At 37.0% G+C, this 23,851-nt stretch overlaps 1 protein-coding gene and 1 long non-coding RNA gene across 6 annotated transcripts in view; one reads left to right on the plus strand and one right to left on the minus strand.

Moving 5' to 3' along the window:
* The window catches only part of LURAP1L (leucine rich adaptor protein 1 like), a 45,069-nt gene extending 22,506 nt beyond the window's left edge, over positions 1–22,563 (plus strand). Inside the window, exon 2 of the mRNA XM_067744385.1 lies at positions 21,821–22,563. Within this exon, the coding sequence (XP_067600486.1) occupies positions 21,821–22,195 (375 nt within the window). The 3' untranslated portion in view covers positions 22,196–22,563. The remainder of the gene's footprint in view (positions 1–21,820) is intronic.
* LOC137227843 (uncharacterized) overlaps positions 1–23,851 on the minus strand; it is a 389,194-nt gene that overhangs the window by 168,453 nt on the left and 196,890 nt on the right. The window lies entirely within an intron of this gene.

The following is a 23,851-nucleotide window of genomic DNA, read 5'->3' on the forward strand; positions in this document are numbered from 1 at the left end:
CTTTGTGTGCTCTGGATATTAACCCCTTTTCAGATATGTGGTTTACAAATATACTCCCATTCCATAGGTTTCCTTTTCATTCTGTTGATTGTTTCCTTTCCTCCACAGAAGTTTTAAAGTTCGATGTAGTCCCATTTGTCTATTTTTTGCTTTTGTTGTCTGATCTTTTGGTGTCATATCCAAAAAAACAAAACATTGCCAATCCAATGCCATGAAGCCTTTCCCTCAGGTTTTCTTCTAGGATTTTTATACTTTTGAGTCTCATGTTTAAGTGTTTAATCAGTTTTGAATTTATTTTTGTAAATAGTTTAAGGTAAGAATTCAACTTCATTCTTTTGTATGCATATATCCAGTTTTTCCAACACCATTTGTTGAAGAGCCTATCCTTCCTGCATTGTGTAGCCTTGGCACCCTTGTTAAAGATAATGTGACCACATACAGAAGGTTTTATTTCTGGCTCTCTATTCTGTTCCGTTTGCCTCTATGCCTGTCTTTGTGCCAGTACCATACTATTTTGATTACTGTAGCTTTGTAACATGTTTTCACTTCAGGAAAAGTGAGGTTTCCAGTTTTTTTTTTTTCTTTCTGAAGATTGTTTTGGCTCTTTAGGGTCCTCTGAGATTCCATATGAATCTTAGGATTTTTTTCTATTTCTGCAAACAATGCCACTGGGATTTTTATAGGGATTGCACTGAATCTGCAGATCACTTAGGGTAGTATGAACATTTTAACACTATTAAACCTTCCAATTCATAAATACAGAATGTCTTCCCATTTATTTGTTTCCTCTTTAATTTATTTCAGCAACATTTTGTACTTTTCAGCATACAAGTCTTTCACTCTCTGGTTAAGTTTATTCCATTTTATTCTTTTTGATGCTTTTATAATGGAATTATTTTCTTAATTTCCTTTTCAGATTGTTCATTGTTACTGTATAGAAATGCAACTGGTTTTTGCACGCTGATTTTATATCCTGCAACTTTGCTGAATTTGTTTGTTCTAACAGTTTTGTCTGTGTGTGTGTGTGTGTATGATTTAGGGTTTTCTAGATATAAGATGAATTCATCTATGACCAGAGATATTTTACTTCTTCATTTCTGATTTGAATGCCTTTTATTTATTTCTCTTACCTAACTGTTCTGTCTAGTACTTCCAGTATTGTTGAATAGAAGTGGTGAGAGAGGGCATTCTTGCCTTGTCCTTGACCTGAAAGGTAAAGCTTTCAGCTTTTCACCATTGGGTATCATATCAGATGTGGGCTTTTAATACATATCTTTTATTTTGTTGAGGTAATTTCCTTCTATTCCTAGTTTGTTGAGTGTTCTTATCAGGGAAGGATGCCAAATTTTGTCAAATGCTTTTTCTGCATCAATTGAGATGATCATGTGTTTTTTTGTCCTTCAGTCTGTTAGTGTGGTATATTTGGTTGATTCTCCTATGTTGAATCATCTTTGCATTCCAAGAATAAGTCCTACTTGGTCATAGCATATAATCCTTTAAATTTATTTTTTTAACTCTATCTGCTAGTATTTTGTTGAGGATTTTTGCATCAGTGTTAATCAGGGCTATCTGTTTACAGTTTTCTTATTGTATGGTATCTTTGATTTTGGTGTCAGGGTAATGCTGCCTTATAAAATGACTTAGGAAGTACTCCCTCCTCTTCAAGTCTTTGGAAGAGTTTGAGAGGGATTGTTCTTAATTCTTCTTTAAATGTTTGGTAGAATTCTCCAGTGAAGCTTTCTGTTTCTGGTCTTTTCCTTGTAGGGAGGTTTTTGACTGATGATTCAACCTTCCTACTAATTATAGGTATAGGGGAGAAAAAAGTTTTCCTTGACCCTCTTAGGCCCGCAGCTGGGTCTGAAAATTAAACCGACAAAGGCATAGTAACAGGAGAAAAGCATACAAATTTGTTTATTTAATATAAAGTTTATGTGACATGGGAGCCTGCATAAGGAAATGAAGACATGAAGAAATGATTAAAACTGAGTACTTTTATGTTAGGTTTGCTGAAAAGTGGACAATCATGGAGAAATATCATAGGTCGAAGAGTATGAGCTCAGTATAATAAACTGGAGGAAACTTAGCAAGGCCTGTTGGTTCAGATTCTTTTCAGCGAGGGCAAGAGCAAAGGCAAGGGCCTTTGAAGATAAGGATGCTTCTTTCCTCTGAAGATAGGAAAGGCACCTCTCACCTGAGAGTTTCGGGACCTGTTTCAGGAGAAGAGTGGGGAAAGGTGGTCAGAGTGACCTTCCTGCTTCTGCTGTCTTCTCAAGCTCCTTCAGCTTAAGATATTCAGTATACCAAGGTTCCTTTTTTGGAGGTAGCCTGTCATGAATGCCATCATAGGCCTGTTTAGGTTTTATTTATATATGATTCAGTCTTGGTAGGTTTTATGTTTCTAGAAATGTATCCATTTCAACTAGGTTATCCAATTTGTTGGTGTATAATTGTTCACAGTAGTCTCTTATAACCCTTTTTATTTCTTCTGTGGCATCAGTTTTAATGCTTCCTATTTTATTTCTGATTTTTGTTACTTAAACCTGCTCTCTTTTTTCCTTAGTTTAGCCAAGGGTTTGTCAATTTTGTTAATCTTTTTAAAAAGCAACTCAGTTTCACTTATTTTTTATCACTTTTCTATTTTCTATTCTGTTTACTTCTGTTCTAATTTTTTTTTTAATTTCCTTCTTTCTGCTAATTTTGAGTTTAGTTTGTTCTCCTTTTTATAGTTCCTTTAAGTGTAAAGTCAGATTGTTGATTTGTGATTTTTTTTTTTTTCTTTTCCCAATGTAGGCATTTACTGCTATAAAGTCCAGGAGTTAACTAAGTTTTATTGAACACCATTGGGCCAGGCTCTATGCTATGTGTATACATTATTCCATGCAGTTCTTCCAACCATACTAATATAGTAATCCAGTAGGTAACATATGCCATCTTCTGGGTGAAAACATTGGTATAGAGAAAATACTAAGTAACATGTCTCATTGACCAAAATCTAAGAGCTAATTAGTGGAATAATTGTATTTTATCCCTGATCTTTCAAGATCCAAACCCAAGTTCTTTCTAGGATACCAGTCTGCCTGGGACACCATTTTCCTACACTGTTTAAGTCTGGAACTTCATAAAGATGTAGCAAAGAAATGCCCAAATATACTGAATCAAAAAGGAAAAAACAAAATAAAACAAAAAAATCTATTGTTCCTTAGTTTATTTAGAGAAAACGGTTAGGTAAAGTGTTTCTGTAAAGTGATATTACCAATGTATGAGCAAGATTCTGTTAAGATTATTTGAACGTCGAATAACTTTGTAGTTTTCACAGTGAAAAAGAAATAGTGTCTGGATGGTAGTCTTTTCTTGACAAGCTTAAACAGAAACTGATACCTCTTAATTTTGACTAAGCATAAAGTTAAGGTGCAAAAGCAACTGAAAATATTTAGGGCTTTTACATAATGATACAGATCAAATTCTTAGCCTTGGTACAAAAATATTTTCCCATGAGTTGCAAAAGCTGAGAATGAGATCTCCGAATTATGATAATCATACTGCAATTCCACATAGTACCTTTTATCCAAGAACATCTAACCACTCCACAAACTGTAATGAACTGAGTCTAGCTGCATCTCTCTGAAGTAGCATGAGATATTATTTTGAAAGTGGTTAAGTATATTAAAGATGGCTAAAGCTGTCAAGAAAGTTGCTCAGAGTGAAATGAATCAGGAATCACCATATATCTTAGGAATCTATATCCCTGTTCCACAGAATGGAGCACCAGGCTATTTATTTTCCTTCTTAAGGAAAACGAGATTCTCATATCATCATTCATTTAAAGAAATTATTACTACATTAACTTCTTAAACTGCTATAAGGATATAATTTAAAAAGGAAATCTTGCCTTAAGAACTTTTTTAAATGCACTCATTTAAAACATAAAGTGTGTTTACCAATTAAGTTGAAAGGCATGTAACAAACTTCTTTTGTGTTCATTAAAAAAAAAAAAAAAAAAAGGCAGCATAAACATAGACTTCAGAGAAATTTAAGTATGTCCCTAAATAGGAAGCCAAAACTCAAGAGGAAGAACATATTTGTCATGAGAATTTTAAGAACAGTAAGACTGCGTTTATGGGGAGGAAATGGGAGATCAGAATAAGAATTTGGAGTCAAGACCTCTGGGCCTTTCTGTGTCATATGCTTGAAAAGCATTTTACCCACATCTTTGCTCCTGATTAAAAAATGGAAAACAGCCTTGTTTCACATGTACAAATAGACGTTTTCTGAATGCTCAGCCCGATTCCTCCTAAGAAAGAATCTATCACTTTGGATTCAGGAGCGTGAAGTAGTAGGTTATTTACAGTTTGGCAAAACTCTAGAAAAAGATGCACAAGATAAAGGTGGCCTGGTGTCAGTCTAAGCTCTAGTCCTTAGCTAACTTCTCTACACAGCCAAATTGTTTTCTTTAATATCTTTTGTTGTTGCAATTAGCAAAATTTTGTCCACACTGAAAATAGGCCTGAGATACTAATGAAGCCCCGTGAAGCTCTTCTGAAGGCAGCTTAGAGTCAGTAACCCGCAGCATAGCAGTGTGGTGATATCCTAATCAAGAGCTTCTGTTTAAGACAATATGGTGAGCTTTTCTACAGCATGGACTCTCACAGCATTTCTTACCCTTGCTCAGCACTCCACACTCTCCATGACATGCCTCCAAATTACATTCTCACCTTCACCTCCAAAAACATTCTTGATCCTCGGCACCTCTGGTTGGCTTGCCACTTCCCTGATCAGGAAGTGAACTTTTACATCTCTAGTCTTTGCCTATTTTCTTCATTACAGGCTCAAATTATAATGTCCTTCTTGACATAAGCCACCCATATTCATCTCTCTCTATCCAAATCCATCTTGTTCGTCATTATGCAACTGACATAGGTCTTCTTTTCCCAAAGAAAATTAATCCATACTTATTCTCTGCTACATTACCATATACATATGGACCAGTTCTTCTTCTCCCTCACCCGTTTCTTCATTCAACATACCTTTGTTGATTTGCCATGGACTGAATACTAATAATCCCAGTCAGAAACTAGGATTAATGGATAGGATAGACCCATTGCACTGGAGGAGTCCCTGCTTACCACTTCTTTGTCATTTGTCTTTGCCTTTGATTGTTATCACTATATCTGTTTCTGCCATGTCTTGAAAAATTCTCTGCCTTATAAGATCCCTTAATCATGTGCAAACTCTTTCTACCAATGCAGTCATGTCCCAGAATCAAACTCTGGGATCATTCCAACAGTGTTCTATTGGACACATGGGGGAAATTTCACTTTTCTTTGCAAACTGTATATTGATCATATACTATTAATGTGATATTTTGGAGAATCAAGACATTTTAGGCCTGGAAGGAATCTTAAAGATAATCTCCAATATTCTTACCTAACAACAGGAAAATGTAGGCATTGGAAGATTAGGTGACTTATTACAAGTCATAGGTTAAGTTACTAATGGAACCAAAACTAGAATCAAGGTTTTAGGTTTCCTTGTTGTTCTCAACAAACTACCCCATCAGTGGGTAATTGAGTCACAGGACATCATTGATATAAATAAATAATAAGTCAGCCATCACCTCTGTTTTAAAAGCATTGTATGTTTTTAAACATACAGAAATAGAAATAGAGAATATATCTACACAGAAATAGATCAGTGTAGATATAAACATGACAAACTACATCACAATCAAAGAAGAGCAAACTCTTACACATCCAGGTGAAATCATCTAATTAGAGTAAAATTCTAGGAGAATACTAAATTGGAAAAATAAATATAGTTTTTGAGGCAATGTCATTTAAAGGGCTAAATAAGTTCATTTAAAATAAATCAAACAGTAATTTTTTAAGATGGTATCATGCAAAGGGGCAGTTTAAACACTTTAATTTCTAAAAGACTAAAGATAGAAGCATATAAGTTTAGTTATTGATAATCTTCAGTGCCAGAGGCATCATTAAGCTATCTGCAGAAAATGGAAAGGGCTCAATAAGATTATGAGCACTGGATCATCACAGTACTAGATATATGCTGAATCACAGATAATCAGAGAGAGAAAGACATTGGAAATAAAGAACACAGGCGTGTCCAGTCATTTCCTGTGGCTGCTGTCTAGCAAATGGGTGCCTTTGCAGAGACCCTAAAGACTAGCTTGGGTGTAAAAGATATATAAAAAATTCACCCCTGAATTTGGGGTCTTATCTTGAGAAGGTAAAATTAAAAGGGTTAAAGTATTATTAGAATAGATTTAGTTGTTTGATTAAAACACAAGCATATGTGCCTGGAAATAATGAATGGTCATAGTTTGGAGTTAAGAATACAACACAATTTTTAAGTCACTCAATAACTCTTTAAGCAACTTTTTTTTTTTTTTTTTTTTAATCAAGGACATGCCAAAGTCAACACAAAGAATGGAAACTTTTCAGGTTAGATAAGGAATCTCTGCTATCTGGGCAGATTACACAGAAGAATAACCTTTTACTTCCTCTTGTTAAGAGCAAACTAAATTCTTCTACACCAATTTTTCATTCCAACAGAGGGAAAAAAAAAAAACAAGTTCTAGCTTTGCATTAATAATAGTAGTAATTTATCCACAAACTCCTTTATAAAACTGTCTCCTAACATATTGTCTAAATATCTTTGATAACTAAACTGTTTAATATTTAATGAAATTTGTTGTTTTTCATTGTTTTAAACCTATGTTTTTTTCTTCTAATAAAGATTTAGATTTTAAAAAATTTATCTCCTAATTAATCCATCAAAACTGAGCAAATTTTACCAACATTTTGACACATTTTATTGCTTTTTTTCCAGAATCATTCTTTGTAGATAAGATAATTCAAGGCAAATATAGTTTGGATTTGCTGGCATATTTACTCAGTTTCTATTTCAATTCAAGCTCTGTTCTTTACTATCTCCTTTCACATTCTGGAACAAACCATATTAACTGAGAACAAAAATACTCTCCTCTTTGATAAGCAAAAACATTTAGTTATAGTTCTTTGCCATGTTTATTTCTAGTTTAATCTCAAAAACACATATAAGCCATAATTTTTAATCAAACTTACTATTCGTTCGGAGAAAAACTGGAAAGTAGTCACTGTCTGTCATACATAAGCATTTTACGAGACCAGCAAAGCTTACACCACTACACTGTAAGATCTCCACAGCCAAAGGCATACCTTTAACACTTTTGTAGATGGAAAAATATGTTCATTAAAATGACCCAAAGATATAGTCACATTATTACTGTTAAAATTAAAAGCGAAGATATACATAACAAATTGGTGTCCCATGTTTCAATATTCTATTTTCCTTAGAAATTAGATATCCATAGATTTTTAGTTATTAACTTGATTTATATTAAAGTTCTAAAATTAATAAATATCTTGCAAATTATGTTTAAACTGACACAGTACAGAACATAATTACAGTTGAATCAAAAAGATTAAGAGTTATAATGCAATATAGTTGAATGTGTAATTGCATGTTTTCTTAATCTCAGTATATGGAAGAAACATTAGCTTATCTCACAGTAAACCAGTATAAGAAATTTAGGAATTTAGTATTAACTGGTCTCTTCATTAGAAAATAAATCCAAATCTTAAAAAATAAAATAAAATTGTATGTTTAGTCTCCATACTGAAAAAAGCTGAAAAAAGGAAAAGGTATTCTGTGATTGTAACCTAAAATTACCAAACCAATTCATGTCTAAAGAGTCACTTTGATGCTTCTGCGATAACACTGTGAGGAATTTTTTTTCCTTAAAATGTCAGTGCATTCAATATACTAGAGTTCGATTTTTTTATTTTCTTGAAATTCTGGGAATATTAAAATTTTGCAAGTATTTATTATGTCTCTAATTAGAAAATTCTCTTTTTGCCTAAGAGACTTTATAATTTATTAGTATACTCTAGAAGTAGGGAAATATTTCGTTTTCTTATCGGTGAGCAGTAAAAGGTTTTTCTCAATTAAATAGCCACCAACAGGACTTGAAACTTTAGTTCTACCACCCCAGACACAGGGCACTAGAAAATGCAAAGCACACATTCTCAAAGAGTTACTCTACTAATCAATGGAAATAATATTTTATACATGGATTTGAGCACACCAAAAGACAAACAAACAGTATAGAACGACTAACCATATTCCTTGTCATCTCTCACCCAACTGAGAATAGATTCCCATCATCCTAACAGAGATCCCCAAGTGAACACATCATGAAACCAGATTGCCAATTAGAGCTACCCCAAATGGGGAATAATTTATAGATTATATGACCTTGAGTGGCCTAGGGGTTCAGTACACAAGTCCCTGGAATTGGTTATTTCACACATATTTTTTATACAGGAGAGTTCAGTACCCAGTTGTGGAAGTGGATATTACCTAAACAGTAAGTTAAGCAAAACGATTAGCCAAAAATCCAGAATAACAACAAAGCAAACAAACCAGAATAAAAAGTACCAAGTCAGAAGAAAACTGAGAGTCAGAGAAGATAAAGTTCAATTGCTATTTGTGATTTCACTCCAGAGGCCACTTCCTGGGCAACTCTGTTTAACTAGTTCCAGCAGGCGAGCACACTAGGCATCTTGACGGCAACCTCCAACCCTATCAAAGTGTAATTATTAAGTAGTTGGAAATATGGCTCTCGTACAAACAGAGGGAGCACGTGTTGAAGATTTATTTAGCTCATTTAATGAGAGAAGCATCAAGATGATACAGCTGGTCCAAAAGAGAGGAATAGTTTATATATTTTCTCAGGAAAGACATGTGAAATTATCTGGTTAGAGACAAAACTGTTTAATGTGGAGTGGGACAGTAAAACCGTAACTTTGAGATTTATTTTTTTTCACTGGACAGAAATCATTTTCATGTCTTCCGAACATAAATCTACAAATCAACTTACAACTTCATAAATCTGGGCCAAATTAGTAAATTATGGGTCACACAAAGGTATCTCCCCATAGATAGTTAAATTATGCTTTGGTAGGCCTCTTAGGTTATGCCCCAGCACATCACTGAAGAGACATTTAAACTTGAGCTCACTGATCCTTTCCTTGGCTGTGTCCAGTCTACTGATACATTCATCAAAAGCATTCTTCACTTATATTTTAGTGTTTTTGACTTATAGCATTTCCTTTTGATCCTTTCTGCAAATTATCTCTCTGCTCACATTACCCACCTGTCCTTGCATGTTGCCTTTCTTCATTAGATCCCTTAGCATATTAATCATAGTTATTTTAAATTCCCAGTCTAAGAATTCCAAAATGTGTGCCATATCTGAGTCTGGTTCTGATGCTTGCTCTCTCTGTCTCTTCAGACTTTTTTGCTTTTTAGCATGTCTTATAATTCCTGGCTGAAAGCTGTATATGATATAAAAGGAACTGGGATAAATAGGTCTTTGATGTGAGGTTTTATATTTATCTGAGTAAGAGTTAGATTGTGTTTACTGTATGCTGTAGCTGTAGTTATCAGAGAATAATATTTCCTCTAGGATCTTTTTTATGTCTATTCTGTTGTCTTTGGGTTTTCCTAGAGACTCCCCAAATAGAGCCTGAGGCCCGTAGTACTTTTAGCTGTAATCCCTTTTCTTATGCAGAAGCCCTATCGATGTGATGTTAGGTGTAGGGAAGAAGAGGCATTGTGTAGTCCATGATTAGGTCTCAGTCTTTTCTCGAGCCTGAGTTGGGCATTTCCCTTCCCCCAGGTTAGTTAGGCTTTGGTAAAACCCCAATCAGTGAGGCTCTGGTAAAACCGTTTCCCTTGACAGCAGGCCTTGTGCAGGAGAACGGAGAGCTCTGGGCATATTTGAGAGGGCTCACTTTCCCCCTGTCTGTGCCAGCAGCATCGGGGATAGTGAGAACGTGGTGGGGTTGCAGGAGGAAAAACTCATGGAAGTGTGGGGCTCCCCCTGAAGTTTTTAACTCTCAAGGTAGTCCACACTGAATCTCCAGCACTCATCAATTAACAACTTTAAGTCTTCCTACTGATAACTGGCTCCAGATGGGCCTCCTGCTTCTGGGCATCTGTTTTCGGTTAGCTATGATCCTCTGTAGCCACCTCTTTGTCTCCTGGGGACAGCAGTTTACCCTGTGACATCAAGTCTCTGAGGGATCTAAGAAAAGTTGTTGATTTTCAGTTTAAGTTTCTTTCTTGTTGGGAAGATAGGAGTGGTAACTTCCAAGCTCTTTATATGTCAGATTGGAACCACAATGAGAATAATAATCAGCTTCCCAGATTTGTTGTGATAATGACATTAAATGTATTAGATAAGTTAATATTTAAGGCATGGCATATAAGTAGCAGTTAATCAATGACAGATATGTTTACTAATATCCCTAAAGCTGTTCTTTTTTTTTTTTAATGAGACAAAATCACTCGATTAAAAAAAGTCAGCGTATGATCAACGGATGTTGGAATATGGCGGGTGTTTCTCACTGGCCGCTCTTCAGGGTGTGAGATCACTGCTCCAACTTGTGTCATCTGGAGAGCCCCACCCAAATTTTCCCAAATGAAAATATTTAGTCAGTGTTTAGGCATCATATGAAAAAGAAAACTAATCTTCATCATAAAGTGAAATATTCCAAATATTACCAAATTATCAACATTACGTAAAAAAATGAATGGTTCTAAAAAAATGCCAGCGCCTCAGTTACATTTCCTATGCAAAAGGACCATTCTACAGAAGGCCCTTTCTAAAGAAAATGGGTTAATATAGGAAATACAAGTCTGGCTCGTAGGAGGCACTCAGTAAATACAGGTTTTATCCTTAACCTAATCTCCTCCTTCCTTTCTCCTAGTGAGGCCAAATTAAAGTGAATTATTCGAATTAAATGAAGAATTTTGAAAAGCAAGAGTGTAATTTAGTCAATTTGTCAATATTGGAAATTCAAAGATATTAGTATAGTTAATCTTAGTGTATTCTAATTTCTTAAACTATATCTGAATGTTATTATTTACATTTATTATCTTATACCCTCCATTTTATGACCATCAAATTATAAGGAGTATTATTTATAAGTGGTATCTATTGAAAGCATCATCTGTGTCACTAAATACCAGAGATATCATTTGTCATTTCTCCTTGAGGGTAATAAGCCATCTTTTCTTAGGGAGAAGAAAGGTGGTCCTATGGGAGATACAGATGGTGCCTCAATGAAGACCTTGAGTCCCTTGAACATTTCTTGTCTTCATCAATAAACATTTAACTAGTTACTCAATTTTTTACCTTTTTCAAAATATAAAACAATGTATCAATAGTGTAGCATTCCACAGACATGGTGGTCCAGCATCTATCATTCAAAATTATCCACAAGTAGAAAGATATCTAGATCCTTGCTACTCATAATGTAACCCATATACCAACAGCATTGGTGTATTAGTTATCCCCACTGCATAACAAATACTCCAAAACTTAACAAGGTAAACAACAAACGTGTTATCTCACAGTTTCTATGAGTCAGAAGTCTGGGCACAGATAAACTGAGTGACTCTGGATTAGGGTCTCTTCCAAGTCTGCAATCAGCACGTCAGTTGGGGCTGCTGTCACATCAAGGCCCTATTCAGGGAGCATCTGCTTCCAAGCTCACTCACATAGCCAGTAGCACATGGCAGCCCTAGCGCCTTGCTAGCTGTTGTCCTGAGATATCAGTTCCTTACCATGGAGATCTCACAATAGGACAGTTCACAGCCTGGCAGATGGCTCTCCTCAGAGCAAGTGGGAGAGTATACCCAAGACAGAAAGCACAGTATTTTTGTAACCTTTTCTCAGAAGTGACATCCCATCATCTTTGCCATATTCTATTCCTGAGAAACTAGTCAGTAGGTCCAGTCTGCACTCAAGGGCAGGGAACTACACAAGGGTGTAGATCCCAGGAGAGAGGGGGTTTATTGGGAGATATCTTAGAGGCTGCTCACCTGTACTGGCATCCACTGGGAACTTGTTAGAAATGCAGGATCACAGAACTAGTGAAGAGAATCTGAATTTTAACAGGATTCCAAGGTGATCCATATGTCAAGAAGCACTGCTCTAAGGAGCAAGGGCCAGGTGCTTTATTCTGTTGCAGAGGCTGCTTCCTCACTTAATTTTACTCACTGGTGAATGTTACTTTCTAACAATTGCAAAGATTAATTTTCCTTGCAACTCAGTTCTCTCATACTCAAGAAAAAGGAAAAAATGTAGGGTTCCTGAAGGACTACTGGGCTGCAGATAGCAGATCAGAAAGAGTTGAGGGACTGAGGAAGAAAAAGGGAGCAAAAGGACTGTGACAAACAGATCTAATATCAATATCCAGTAATTACTGAAAGAGAAGATTGAGCATTTGTACGCATAGGGATGTTCAGGACCATGGGGAAAAAGGACTAATGCCCTATTCCCTCAACAGCCCTTAAGTGCACTGCTGAATAATTCTGAATTAGAAATACTCTGTTTATGGTGGTGGCCTCTTACTACTTGATTCTGCTTGGGTCTACTTCCTCCTGTTTACCAAGATAGAGAAGTTCACAGCATATTTTAGAAATAAACTATCAAAAATTATAATATAGAAATGCAAATACTTAAGTGAGTTTTAGGCATCTTGATTATTCCCTTTCCAAATACATTTTATATCTCAATGATGCTTAAAGAATAATCTACATTCAGTATTTGAAACCTTTCCATAAAAAAACACTAATAACTTTGGTATAAATATTTTATATCTCCCTCAAATTCTTCTTAGGGGAAAAGATAAAATTCCATTGAGCTTGTAATCCTCCATTAAAAAATGGCCTAAGGGGAAAAATGAAAAATCTCTAAATCTACTTATCACAAACATAGTAGATTAGGGAAAGCCTCTATTCTATACCTTCACTGGTAGACTGGAGCCGACTCCTACTTGGGTGTGGGAGATGTTTGTTAAATTTTTAGTAGTTTTACATACTAGTTTTTAACCACAGTCACAATTAAAACTTAAAGTATGTATATAAACCTACAAATTAATAATTTATATGAAAAAACAAAGGTAACAGATACTCAAAATCATCACTTTGTAATTATTTTCTACACTTTACGTTTAATCTTTTTTTTAGGTTATTTAAAACATCTGTTGTATCTACAGGGTTTTCACACTACATAATGCTGTACTACCGAGCATCTCTTACGAACCCTGTTTGGTGACATCACATTGGTAGCTTGAAACTGGCCATGGTAGGAGTATTTACAGCACAGAAATTGGAAAATGCTATAAATCAGAACTTGACTTAATTTTGTTGATTGTCCTCAAGACAGGGAAATGTTAATACTACAGATTCAGCTTAAAAGTGTGTCATGTCCCTAGCTATTACATTATCAATAACACAAAAAAAATTGGTAAATACTCTTCATGCAGTCAAAAACTATTATCCGGTTCAGCAAAATTGCTCCCATCACTGACAAACCAGTAAAGTTCAGACGTAACTCGTGCTAAGGCTGAAACAGGCTTCAGTTTAATGAATATAATTTGTACTAGGGTGAAAAATACTTTAACAACAGATCACGTATCAGATTTAAGGATGAAAAACTATTTAGAAAAGAGTAGGTGGATTGGGATCAATTCTATTTGTTAAATTATGGTTGAAACTGAAACCACAAGTTGCTGTACATACAAGAATTCAACAAAAATGAACAAAAACAGTCTCTGAGAATCAATTAGTTACAGTATATGGAATTTATAATAAAAGGTACTGTATATTTTAGTGTTATTTGTGAAGAGTGTGCTACACATCTTTTGTATCAGAACAGTTTCTACTACATGCATGTATGCATGTTTGTGTGTGTGTACGTGTGTGCATAGTTTTGCCAGGGAGCCAATTATTCAACATCTACCAGAACACCACCCTGTCTCCTTCCCTCCCAAGGGAAACATGGCCACTACAAATCACAGAGGGGTACATTACCATATCCTAGTCTTCCATGTAAAAATATCATTTTAAGTTCTAAATTAAAAAAATGCACATGCAGAGAGAACATTTATTATAAGTTAGTGGAAACACTTCTTGGCTGGTCTGTGTTCTGCTACAAATGTGGGGAGTCCATGTTTTAGTGACATCATTCCAAATGCATTTCAGCTCAGGTGATTTACAGTCTCTTACATTAGCCAAAATTACACTTTGCATATACATATTAAAAGCTCTCAGGAAAACAATTTTCACTGTACTAGGATGTGGAAAAGGAAATGACGTCATAGGCATCTAAGTATCAACTGGACCTAAAACCTGACCGAATAAGGCTGAAAAGCTCTCTGTCTTACTTTGGTAATCAGAGGACTCGCCAGCAGACACTATACAGATCTCATGAGCAGGCCTGGTGGCAGGAATTTATGTTCAAGATTCAGGGGAGTCACACGTGCCCCTTTCAAATAAACCAGATGCAACTTTCTAATTTATCAAAACAACATCAACCGGTCAGCTGTGCTGATGATAGTGTTTTTATGTAGTAATTTAGTCTTTGGGGAAATTACTCTTCTGTGAGGTTTTAAAGAAAAAAGTGAACTGTTTTAGTTAATGTTCAACTCCACATAAAAACAACTCAAATGGAGGAAGACGAAGCCGACTGATATAAAAATGGAATCCTTTCTTGCCCAGTTCAAAACAAATTCTGTTGTAAATTTTGAACTGGCTAAGAAGGCAGAGGAAAGCTTTGGCAGAATAACACTGACTTGTAAATGCTACAGGCTCTTCTCCTAAAGCATTCTAAACCAAAAGCAGTGGGTGCAAATACTGTAGAGTGTCTTCTCAGACTGTAAAGAGACAGTGATATCCTTATGGGTCCTCTGAGAGAACAGTTAGAGGAGTGCTTAGAATTACAGCTATTAATAAAACTGCTGGAAATTTTAAGGATGAGTAGGCAGAAAATCTTCTGTATTCATCAAACTGAGGATGAGAATTTGGCAAATGTGAAGAGGGAGCAAATTTAGACATGAGGAGGTTATATAAAGGGAATATCCAGATAAACTGGGATAAACTGCTGGAAAAACAATATTCTAAGCACCTTTACAAAAGCTCTTTAAATGAGTACACATAGATGCTTTTGAATTTTTTTTTTTTGTATATTTAGAAATAAATATGGCTAGAAAAAAGGCCTCCCCCTAACTACAAATTTGAAAAAAAATGCCGATTGGTTTCTTCTACTTGCACACTAGGATTAGAGCATCACATTACAAGGTAAATCTTATTTATTTTCCTTTCTTCATGTGCATGATTATGAACTTGCTTGCAAAGTAGTCTTTCTTCTAATTCATATAACAGCTTTCTGGACATTTGGGATTTGGGTCATGGATACTGTGGATTTTAGAGTAGGGATTTATAACTGGGAGATGGCTTGCTTTCATCTGATTAGTCAATTCCCATAAATAAAAGGATAAAAATGGCGCAGGAGAGCTTTGTGAGAGAGATGAACACACGGCGCTGTGCAAGCCTGCACGATGACAAGGTGGAGGGAGCAACGTCCCTATTTGGCAGATACATCCAGCAGCCCATGTGCACATTTCAGTTAATATACAGACCTATTAAAGATGATATGTATGTTTATCTTGGAGCAGACACAAATACGATTTTTAGGGAAACTCAAATGGCAAAAGCTAAAATTACTGTTACCACACAATTTCTGATAAGGTGATTAAAATTCACATGGAGAACTCAAACTTTAGCCATGAGTGTTTTACTAGCTAAGTAATTTGCCGGAGATGGAGCAGCAAATTGACTGGTCTGTCTCCTGTAGAGCTTGCATGGTTCTCTAGTCGTAGAAACAATTTTGTAATCAAATGGCCACAGGAATGACAATCAGAGACTATGTTAGAATGAAGAGTAATCCTGAGACAATCTGATCTACAGAATCTTCTTAGCAAATAACATTTTCAATGAAACCTCAATATAAAAGGCAAACAAAAGTGACAGGTGGACTCCTCAGTTGAATTAAATCTTCATTATTGGGCAGAAATTAGTCTTTGTTCACAGACTGCTTTCCTACATTCACTGGATCCTGTGGCTCACTGGAGCTCAGAATAAACCCCCAGGATTCTTCTTCATGTATACAAAAGTTGTATATACCAAGCCACCTTGCCCAAAGGTCAACAGGTAGACGGTGGCAGTGGCAGGCCAGAGCCCTGTCCTGTGTTCCTCACACCATCACCAAAGAAGTCAACTTAGTTGGCAACTCCCTGATTAAATGAAAATGTGACCACCTTCTCTCTTTCTTGGATTCCACTGAGCCAATTCATAACCTTTGTATTCTTGCAGTATTAAAATGATAGTCTGGACAAAAACATAGATCTGGAAAAGTTTATTATTAAGAATATTTGCAAGATCTTTTCTGACCCACCTCCTAGAGTAATGAAAATAAAAACAGAAATAAACAAACGGGTCCTAATGAAATTTCAAAGCTTTTGCACAGCAAACGAAACCATAAACAAGATGAAAAAACAACCCTCAGAATGGGAGAAAATATTTGCAAACAAAGCAGCAAAGGATTAATCTCCAAAATATACAAACAGCTCACGGAGCTCAATATCAAAAAAAATCCAATTAAAAATTGGGCAGAAGACCTAAATAGACATTTCACCAAAGAAGACATACAGATGGCCAAGAGGCCCATGAAAAGATGCTCAACATCGCTAATTATTAGAGAAATGCAAATCAAAACTAATTATTAGAGAAATGCAAATCAAAACTACAAAACTGCAAATCACCTTACACCAGTCAGAATGGCCATCATCACAAAATCTACAAACAATAAATGCCGGAGAGGGTGTGGAGAAAAGGGAACCCTTTTGCACTGTTGGTGGAAATGTAAATTGATGCAGCCACTATGGAGAACAGTATGGAGGTTCCTTAAAAAACTAAACATAGAACTACCATATGACCCAGCAATCCCAAAGTACTGGGCATATACCCTGAGAAAACCATAACTCAAAAGGACACATGTAACCCAATGTTCATTGCAGCACTATTTACAATAGCCGGGACATGGAAACAACCTAAATGTCCAATGATAGATGAATGGATAAAGAAGAGGTGGTACATATATACAATGGAATATTACTCAGCCATAAAAAGGAATGAAATTGGGTCATTTGTAGAGATGTGGATGGACCCTGAGTCTGTCATACAAAGTGAAGTAAGCCAGAAAGAGAAAAACAAATATCGTATACTAACGCATATATGTGGAATCTAGAAAAATGGTACAGATGAACCTATTTGTAGGGTAGGAATAGAGACACAGATGTAGAGAACGGACATGTGGACACAGAGGGGTAAGGGGAGGGTGGGACGAATTGGGAGATTAGGTTTGACATAAGTACACTACCATGTGTAATATAGATAGCAGTGGGAACCTGCTATATAGCACAGGGAGCTCAGCTCGGGAGGGAGGTCCAAGAGGACGGGGATACAGGTATACATATAGCTGATTCATTTCACTGTACAGCAGAGACTAACAACATTGTAAAGCGATTTTACTCCAATTAAAAAAAAAAGAATATTTGCTCTTTCAAGACCCCCCATTTCAATTTCTACCCTAGACCCAGTTCATTGCTTGTTCAAAAATGGTATGAAACTTCAGGCTTCATTCAGTCTAGAGTTGAGAGACCTGTTAGGATACAATCCTAAAGCATGAGAGACTTATGAAGTACAAAGATGGATTGCATTGCAATAACTGTAATGGCCAAAGTGGACAAGTGAAGAGGAAAACAGGAAAGGACATTGACATTTCTTTGGATCAATGAATGAAAACCTTCCAAACAAATTTTTTTGGTAATGTTCTATTTGTTTGTTCCCTTTAACTTTTTTCACCAAGTGTTCACAGAACAACTGTGCTGTGCTAGTATCAGTTATTACCTCGGAACAAACAGAGTAATGTTTGGAGTGTGATTCACCCCATGAAGTCCACTTCCTTTCAGAGATACTATCTTGTGATCTGTACATTTAAGCTAGGAATAACCTTGCCCCAGTTATTCAGTGTTTGAATTCTGTGAATGAATGGGAATGGGATTTCATGCTGGATTTGCTTCAATACTGCAAAGCTCTTTCCTGAAGTTACCTTATTCTTTCCCTTCAAGTATCATATCACAGCAAAACCCAAGGGAGGGGCATTCCTGACAGATGGTTCAACCTGAAGCAATCATTCAGCCCTTGGACAAATACTAATTGTATACCTACTATGTGTCAAGCACTCTTGTAGGTCTTGGGCACAGAGTGGTGAACAGGACAGACCAAGTCCCCTTCACTGTGATGCTTACAAGCTCATGTGGGATACAGAAAATAATAAGTAAACAATAATAAGCAAGATGATTTCCACTAGTCATAAGTATTATGAGAGAACATAAAAACATAGAAATGTTGTGTACAACTAAGCGTGGAGACTGGATACCATGATTGATCAGACAGGCGCTCTCCAAGGAGGAGTCACTTAACCTCAGACAATGAGGAGGGCCTCCCAACTCCCAATATCTTCAGAGTAAAGCCCTGGGATCTTATATGACCTCAAGTGAGAAAACCACACATATTTCTGCCCAAGGGGCAAGTCTACCGTCTTTTTAATGGATGGCCAGACTTCCTAAGGACTGACATACTAACACTGAGGAAAGGCAGGGCAGCTACTGGAGACAGAAGTCACACTGTGATTTAGTCCTGTGGTGAATTGTTCCTACCTTGAAGGTTCATCCGCAGTAGCATAATCGCACGTTAGTTCCAGGAGAAAGCAGTGTGAAGTGGCCTGGAGCGCCAGGTAATGGGCAGGAAGCCGTGGGCTCCTACGGTGGGAAGCTGTTTACTCTCTCCCCAGGAGGACACAGGGTTAGACACAGTTAAGTCTGTAATCATTACCAGCCAGATCAACACGTTCTAAGTGACTTGCTTTTGTCATTTTTCCCCTAACAGTGGTGCAATGGCCTGTGAATGTTTGCTTTCAGAAGAAAAGAATTTTTTTAATTTCAATAAATCATTCATGGTCAAAGGAAGCTTTTGTTACTTCAGCGTCTACTCCCCTCTCATTCATATTGCTCAACAAAACTGAACAATTTTTATGTGATGCAGCCGCTGTTTAGCTCAGACAAAAACTGCTGGAAAAAAACTATCCTAAGTATGTTTTAACCCCCAGTTGATACAGTTGCTGGGAATGTGTATTATTGTTGTCTCAAGAGCTGAACTTTCTCAGATCCTAAAATTATGACTATTTCCAAAAAAAAAAGCAATCCATGCTTAAGACAGACCTTAAGAGATGTACGAAATGTAAGACACAGCTTCTTTAAGGAACTGAAAGCTTACCTGAAGAACCAGTGAGAAGACACAATCATAGGTAGCAACATAAGTGTACAAAATTAAGGTATACTGTTAGATACAAACTAAAAGGACTGAGAGGTTAAGCGGGCCAGCAGAAGAGGCTAGAATCAGCAAGTGGTGCTTGATGGGAGAAGTAGGACCTCAAGAAAGGGGAGGATCTGGACAGCAAGAGAGTCAAGTATTTCAAGTGAGGGGAGTAACAAGGAACACGCCCAGAGCTGGGCACGTGTGGGAACAATTTCACAGGACAGGGTGGGGATGTGAACAAATGCAGCTGTGTTTCGTTTGCGGAGCTGTCGGGAAATGGTCACACCTCTGTTGCACCACGCCTACAATGGGCACAGCAAGTTTTATCAGCTACAGATGACTAACTGAAGAATTTTGTAAGACTACGGCTCCAATTTATTTTCTAGGCTCCTTAGTGGATGTAAGCAAATTGTGGATGATTTGTACATATTGGTTGTATTGCTTGTAATTTGAACAGTATCTTGATGACTCATGGAGTATGGGGAGTATCTGAATATGAAGATTGCCAAAAAAACATCCTGCCCCCACACAACATTACTGCAAGGTCATTGAGACAACACCACAAATAGAAAAGCATCTCAAGACTTACTAAGTTCTGCTCATGAATACCTCAGAGAGAAATGATTGTCATTGCTGACCCCCTATGCATTTTTGGTGCATTTCTCAGAGAAGACAAGGCAGTCACCCAAGTTACTTTATTTAATATCCTAGCAAAATTAAGGGTTCTTAAATTGTACTTCATGCTTTTTATATTTATACATACGTATGTGTGTGCATATACATGCACACACATTTCAACCTATAATCTTACATCTTTGAAGTCACTGTAGAAATTCCATCTGTCCCAATATTTGTTTATCATATTCACTCAATCCAAAGTTCCCCTTCAGTTACAGATTAACTCCTACCCAGGAAATATTTTTACAATATGAATGCATACATCTGAAGACAATAGGCTTCTTTCTCCCTTATGGCTTGAGTCACTCACGACTGAGTGCCTTTGAGAATTCTAGAAACCCACAAATCTGAATTAGTCCTGGGTCTTAAAGAGAGAATTAGCAAAGTCCAGCCTCTTGGGTTAAAGACCCCAACAGAAGAAACTGGAATCCCTTTCAAACCATAATGAGTGTGACTAGGACCTCTGGTGGCCAAATTTGTCTCTGCCTCCCTGTCCAGGCCCTGGCATTTTTGTAGGAGCCTTATTTCTTCAGTTCCAACAAGAACAAGGGCTATCATGAGACTTCTTGCAGCCTCCCTTTCCCCACCTTCCCCAGAACAACCACACCCTTGATGTTAACATATATTCCCATTGAACTGTAGGGCCTACAAAGAAATTCTGCTTTGTGGCTGAGAAGACAGATTTCTCTGAAGTAACTTAAAACCATCAAAAACACTATACACCTAGAAAGCACTATGGGGAGTTCTAGAACCTCCCCAGAGTCTCATATCCAATTTTGATTGGGACTTCCCTAGACAAATTTGAAGGAAATAATCAGATCTACAGAAAACATCTGTACATTCATTGTGTAGAGTGGATTGGCCTCGTTTATCAGCACACTTCTGGATTCAGGGAATATTAAAACACTTTGGTTCTTCTTAAAAATAAAAGCATTATTCAGCATTATATATTTGTCAATATAATCATAAAAAGTGCAGACCTTGGGGCTTCCCTGGTGGCGCAGTGGTTGAGAGTCCGCCTGCTGATGCAGGGGACGCGGGTTTGTGCCCCGGTCCGGGAGGATCCCACATGCCGCGGAGCGGCTGGGCCCGTGAGCCATGGCCGCTGAGCCTGCGCGTCCGGAGCCTGTGCTCCGCAACGGGAGAGGCCACAACAGTGAGAGGCCCGCGTACCACAAAAATAAATAAATAAATAAAAAGTGCAGACCTTTTCTGTACTCTGAACTTTTTTTTTTCTAGATTTCAGTTTCTTCATCTAAAAAACGGGGATAAAAATAATAATACCTACGGCACAGGGTTACTGTTATAATGTAATGAGTGTTAGGTTTTGTAATGGTGCTTGCCACATCATCACTCAAAAAATAGGAGCTGCTGCAATGACGATGATGATTCCTTAATTTATACATTCCTCTTCTCTCCACCTCTCAATGTCCACACACATGTTCTCAATTAACATGGATAAACTATTAATCTGGCCAGAGAGAGAATAAGATTCTTGACAGAATCTGCCATTCAATAGGTTACTTCCAGGCGGCTTGCTCAAGGTCAGGGATGCAGTTGGAGTTTTATCGTGCTTTTGGCGCCTGATGGGGCTGACAGGAAGTGGGTTCTTTGATTAAGACGTCTACCATTTGTCAGCAGTTTTCAAAAAGATCCTGCACTCAAGTGAATTTGTATTTTATTCTATGGATTTAAAATCATAGACTGCAGAAGACAGAATTTAAATGCCTTTTGGGTCTTTCAAGAACACAGAGTAACCGGCAGGTCTCTCCTCTCTCCCTGTCCTCCGTAGGTTAACCTCAGAGCCACAGACGGCAGGCTCATGCGCCAGTTGCTCCTCATTAACGAGAGCATTGAGTCCATCAAGTGGATGATTGAAGAGAAAGCCACCATCACCAGCCGAGGCAGCAGTCTCAGTGGCAGCCTGTGCAGCTTACTGGAGAGTCAGAGCACCTCCTTATATGGCAGCTACAACAGCCTCCATGATGGCAGCGACGGGCTCGATGGCATCTCCGTGGGGAGCTACCTGGACACTTTGGCAGACGATGTCCCAGGCCATCAGACCCCCTCAGACTTGGACCAGTTCAGTGACAACTCAGTCATAGGGGACTCACACGCACTGCACAAGCGTCCCAAATTGGACTCTGAATACTACTGCTTTGGCTAATGACCCAGTTTTTTGCATGGGATTGGTGTGCAATTAACTTGTATTTATCCTTCTTCTCCGCTGCTATATTTTTGGTGTGATTTTTTAAAAATATGACAACCTTTTAAAAAGAAGCTTATTTTGGACGGCTTGATGGTATTTCTGTTGCTCCTAGTATTTCTCACCTGGACTGATTAATCTTTGTCTCTCTTATGTCTCTATTTTTATTTATTACAGTGATTTTTCTCCCTTCTTTCACAGTGGCACAAATAAGGTAGGGGGAAAAGAATAAGCAATAATTATGTTTTTGCTTCTGTTTTCAGGGCAAGGGGTCAGGGATTACAAGATAAACTTTGCTAAATTTTACAATAAACCAAAGTCTGATAGTAGCTAATTTTGTTGATTGTATTCTTAAATGTTTCAGAGATTCATTTTCCAGAAGACACTGAGGTTTATTACTGTTTGTATGTTGGGTTGAACAAAATGCTCGGGACAAAGCTAGGCATTATTTCTAGGCCACAATGTCCTAGCGTGAAGTCAACAATACTGTTAGTCACACACTTCTCATGACAATCATTTGGAAGCCCCAACTCTATGCAACATGTTCAGTTAAATTTGCTGTTCATAGATCAGCATTTTGTCATCAGTGATTCTAACTCAAGCTGTAGACTAAGTTGTGTAATGATATATATGATTCTCCCAAATTTCAAAGAATAATTGAGATTAGGTATGGAGGTGATTAGAGGTTAAGGTGTCCTAAATTTAATTGTATTTTAGATTTTGTTGATGCTTACTGCATGCATTTTACAATTCTAGGATATGTAAAGACATAGATGCACACAATGGATGGATGGATGGATGGATGGATGGATGGATGGATGGATGGATGGATAGAGTGGGAAGTAGAATCACTATTCCCTTAAGAAGTCTAATAGTCTAATAGATTCTTTCATCCTGGGATGGGTAAATAATCTCTTAATTTTCTGAAATGACATCTGAAAATATCACTCGTACTGAACATTTAGTTTTGATGTAATATTATTAATCCTCTACATTTCTTTTACCTTGATGATTCCTAGTGAGTGAATCTTATTGAGATTTCAAGCTGTTCTTTGTAATGATATAGGTTTCTGCACTAAACACTTGACAATAGGAATCAAAAAGTCTTTCTACTTGTAACTTTAAAATGCCTATACTTAAGAAATGATTTCCCCCAGATTTCCTTTGTTATTATACGTATTGCATACTTGTCACATTTGTTCTTTCCAGGTTATATATTATTCAATTTCCAATTAATATAGACCCTGTAGGTTTTTTACAGTAGTCCTTTTTTCGTAAATTGCTGATAAAATCCTCATCAACAACAATCTCATGTCAGGATTGTCTCCGTTCTGTGTTTGAGGAAAATGAAACATGTAGAAAGTAGGTAACCGGGTCAAATCTCCCAGTAAGTGTCAAAGCTGGCACTTAAACAGGAGCCTGTCTTATTCTAACAGTAAAACTTGGTACCTATAGTAGTAAAATAATAACGTATGGATGAGAATGCAAACTTAACCCCTGACAAAAATAAAATGAGCAATCATTTTTCTTCCAAATCAGTAGGACCTACATTTTTGAATATGAGCTTTCTGAGCCCTTTCTTGAAATCACATGTCCAGTCAGTGATGTGCTTATAGG

The sequence above is a fragment of the Pseudorca crassidens genome, chromosome 7 (genome assembly GCF_039906515.1).
Source record: "Pseudorca crassidens isolate mPseCra1 chromosome 7, mPseCra1.hap1, whole genome shotgun sequence".
In the NCBI taxonomy this organism is placed as follows: domain Eukaryota; kingdom Metazoa; phylum Chordata; class Mammalia; order Artiodactyla; family Delphinidae; genus Pseudorca; species Pseudorca crassidens.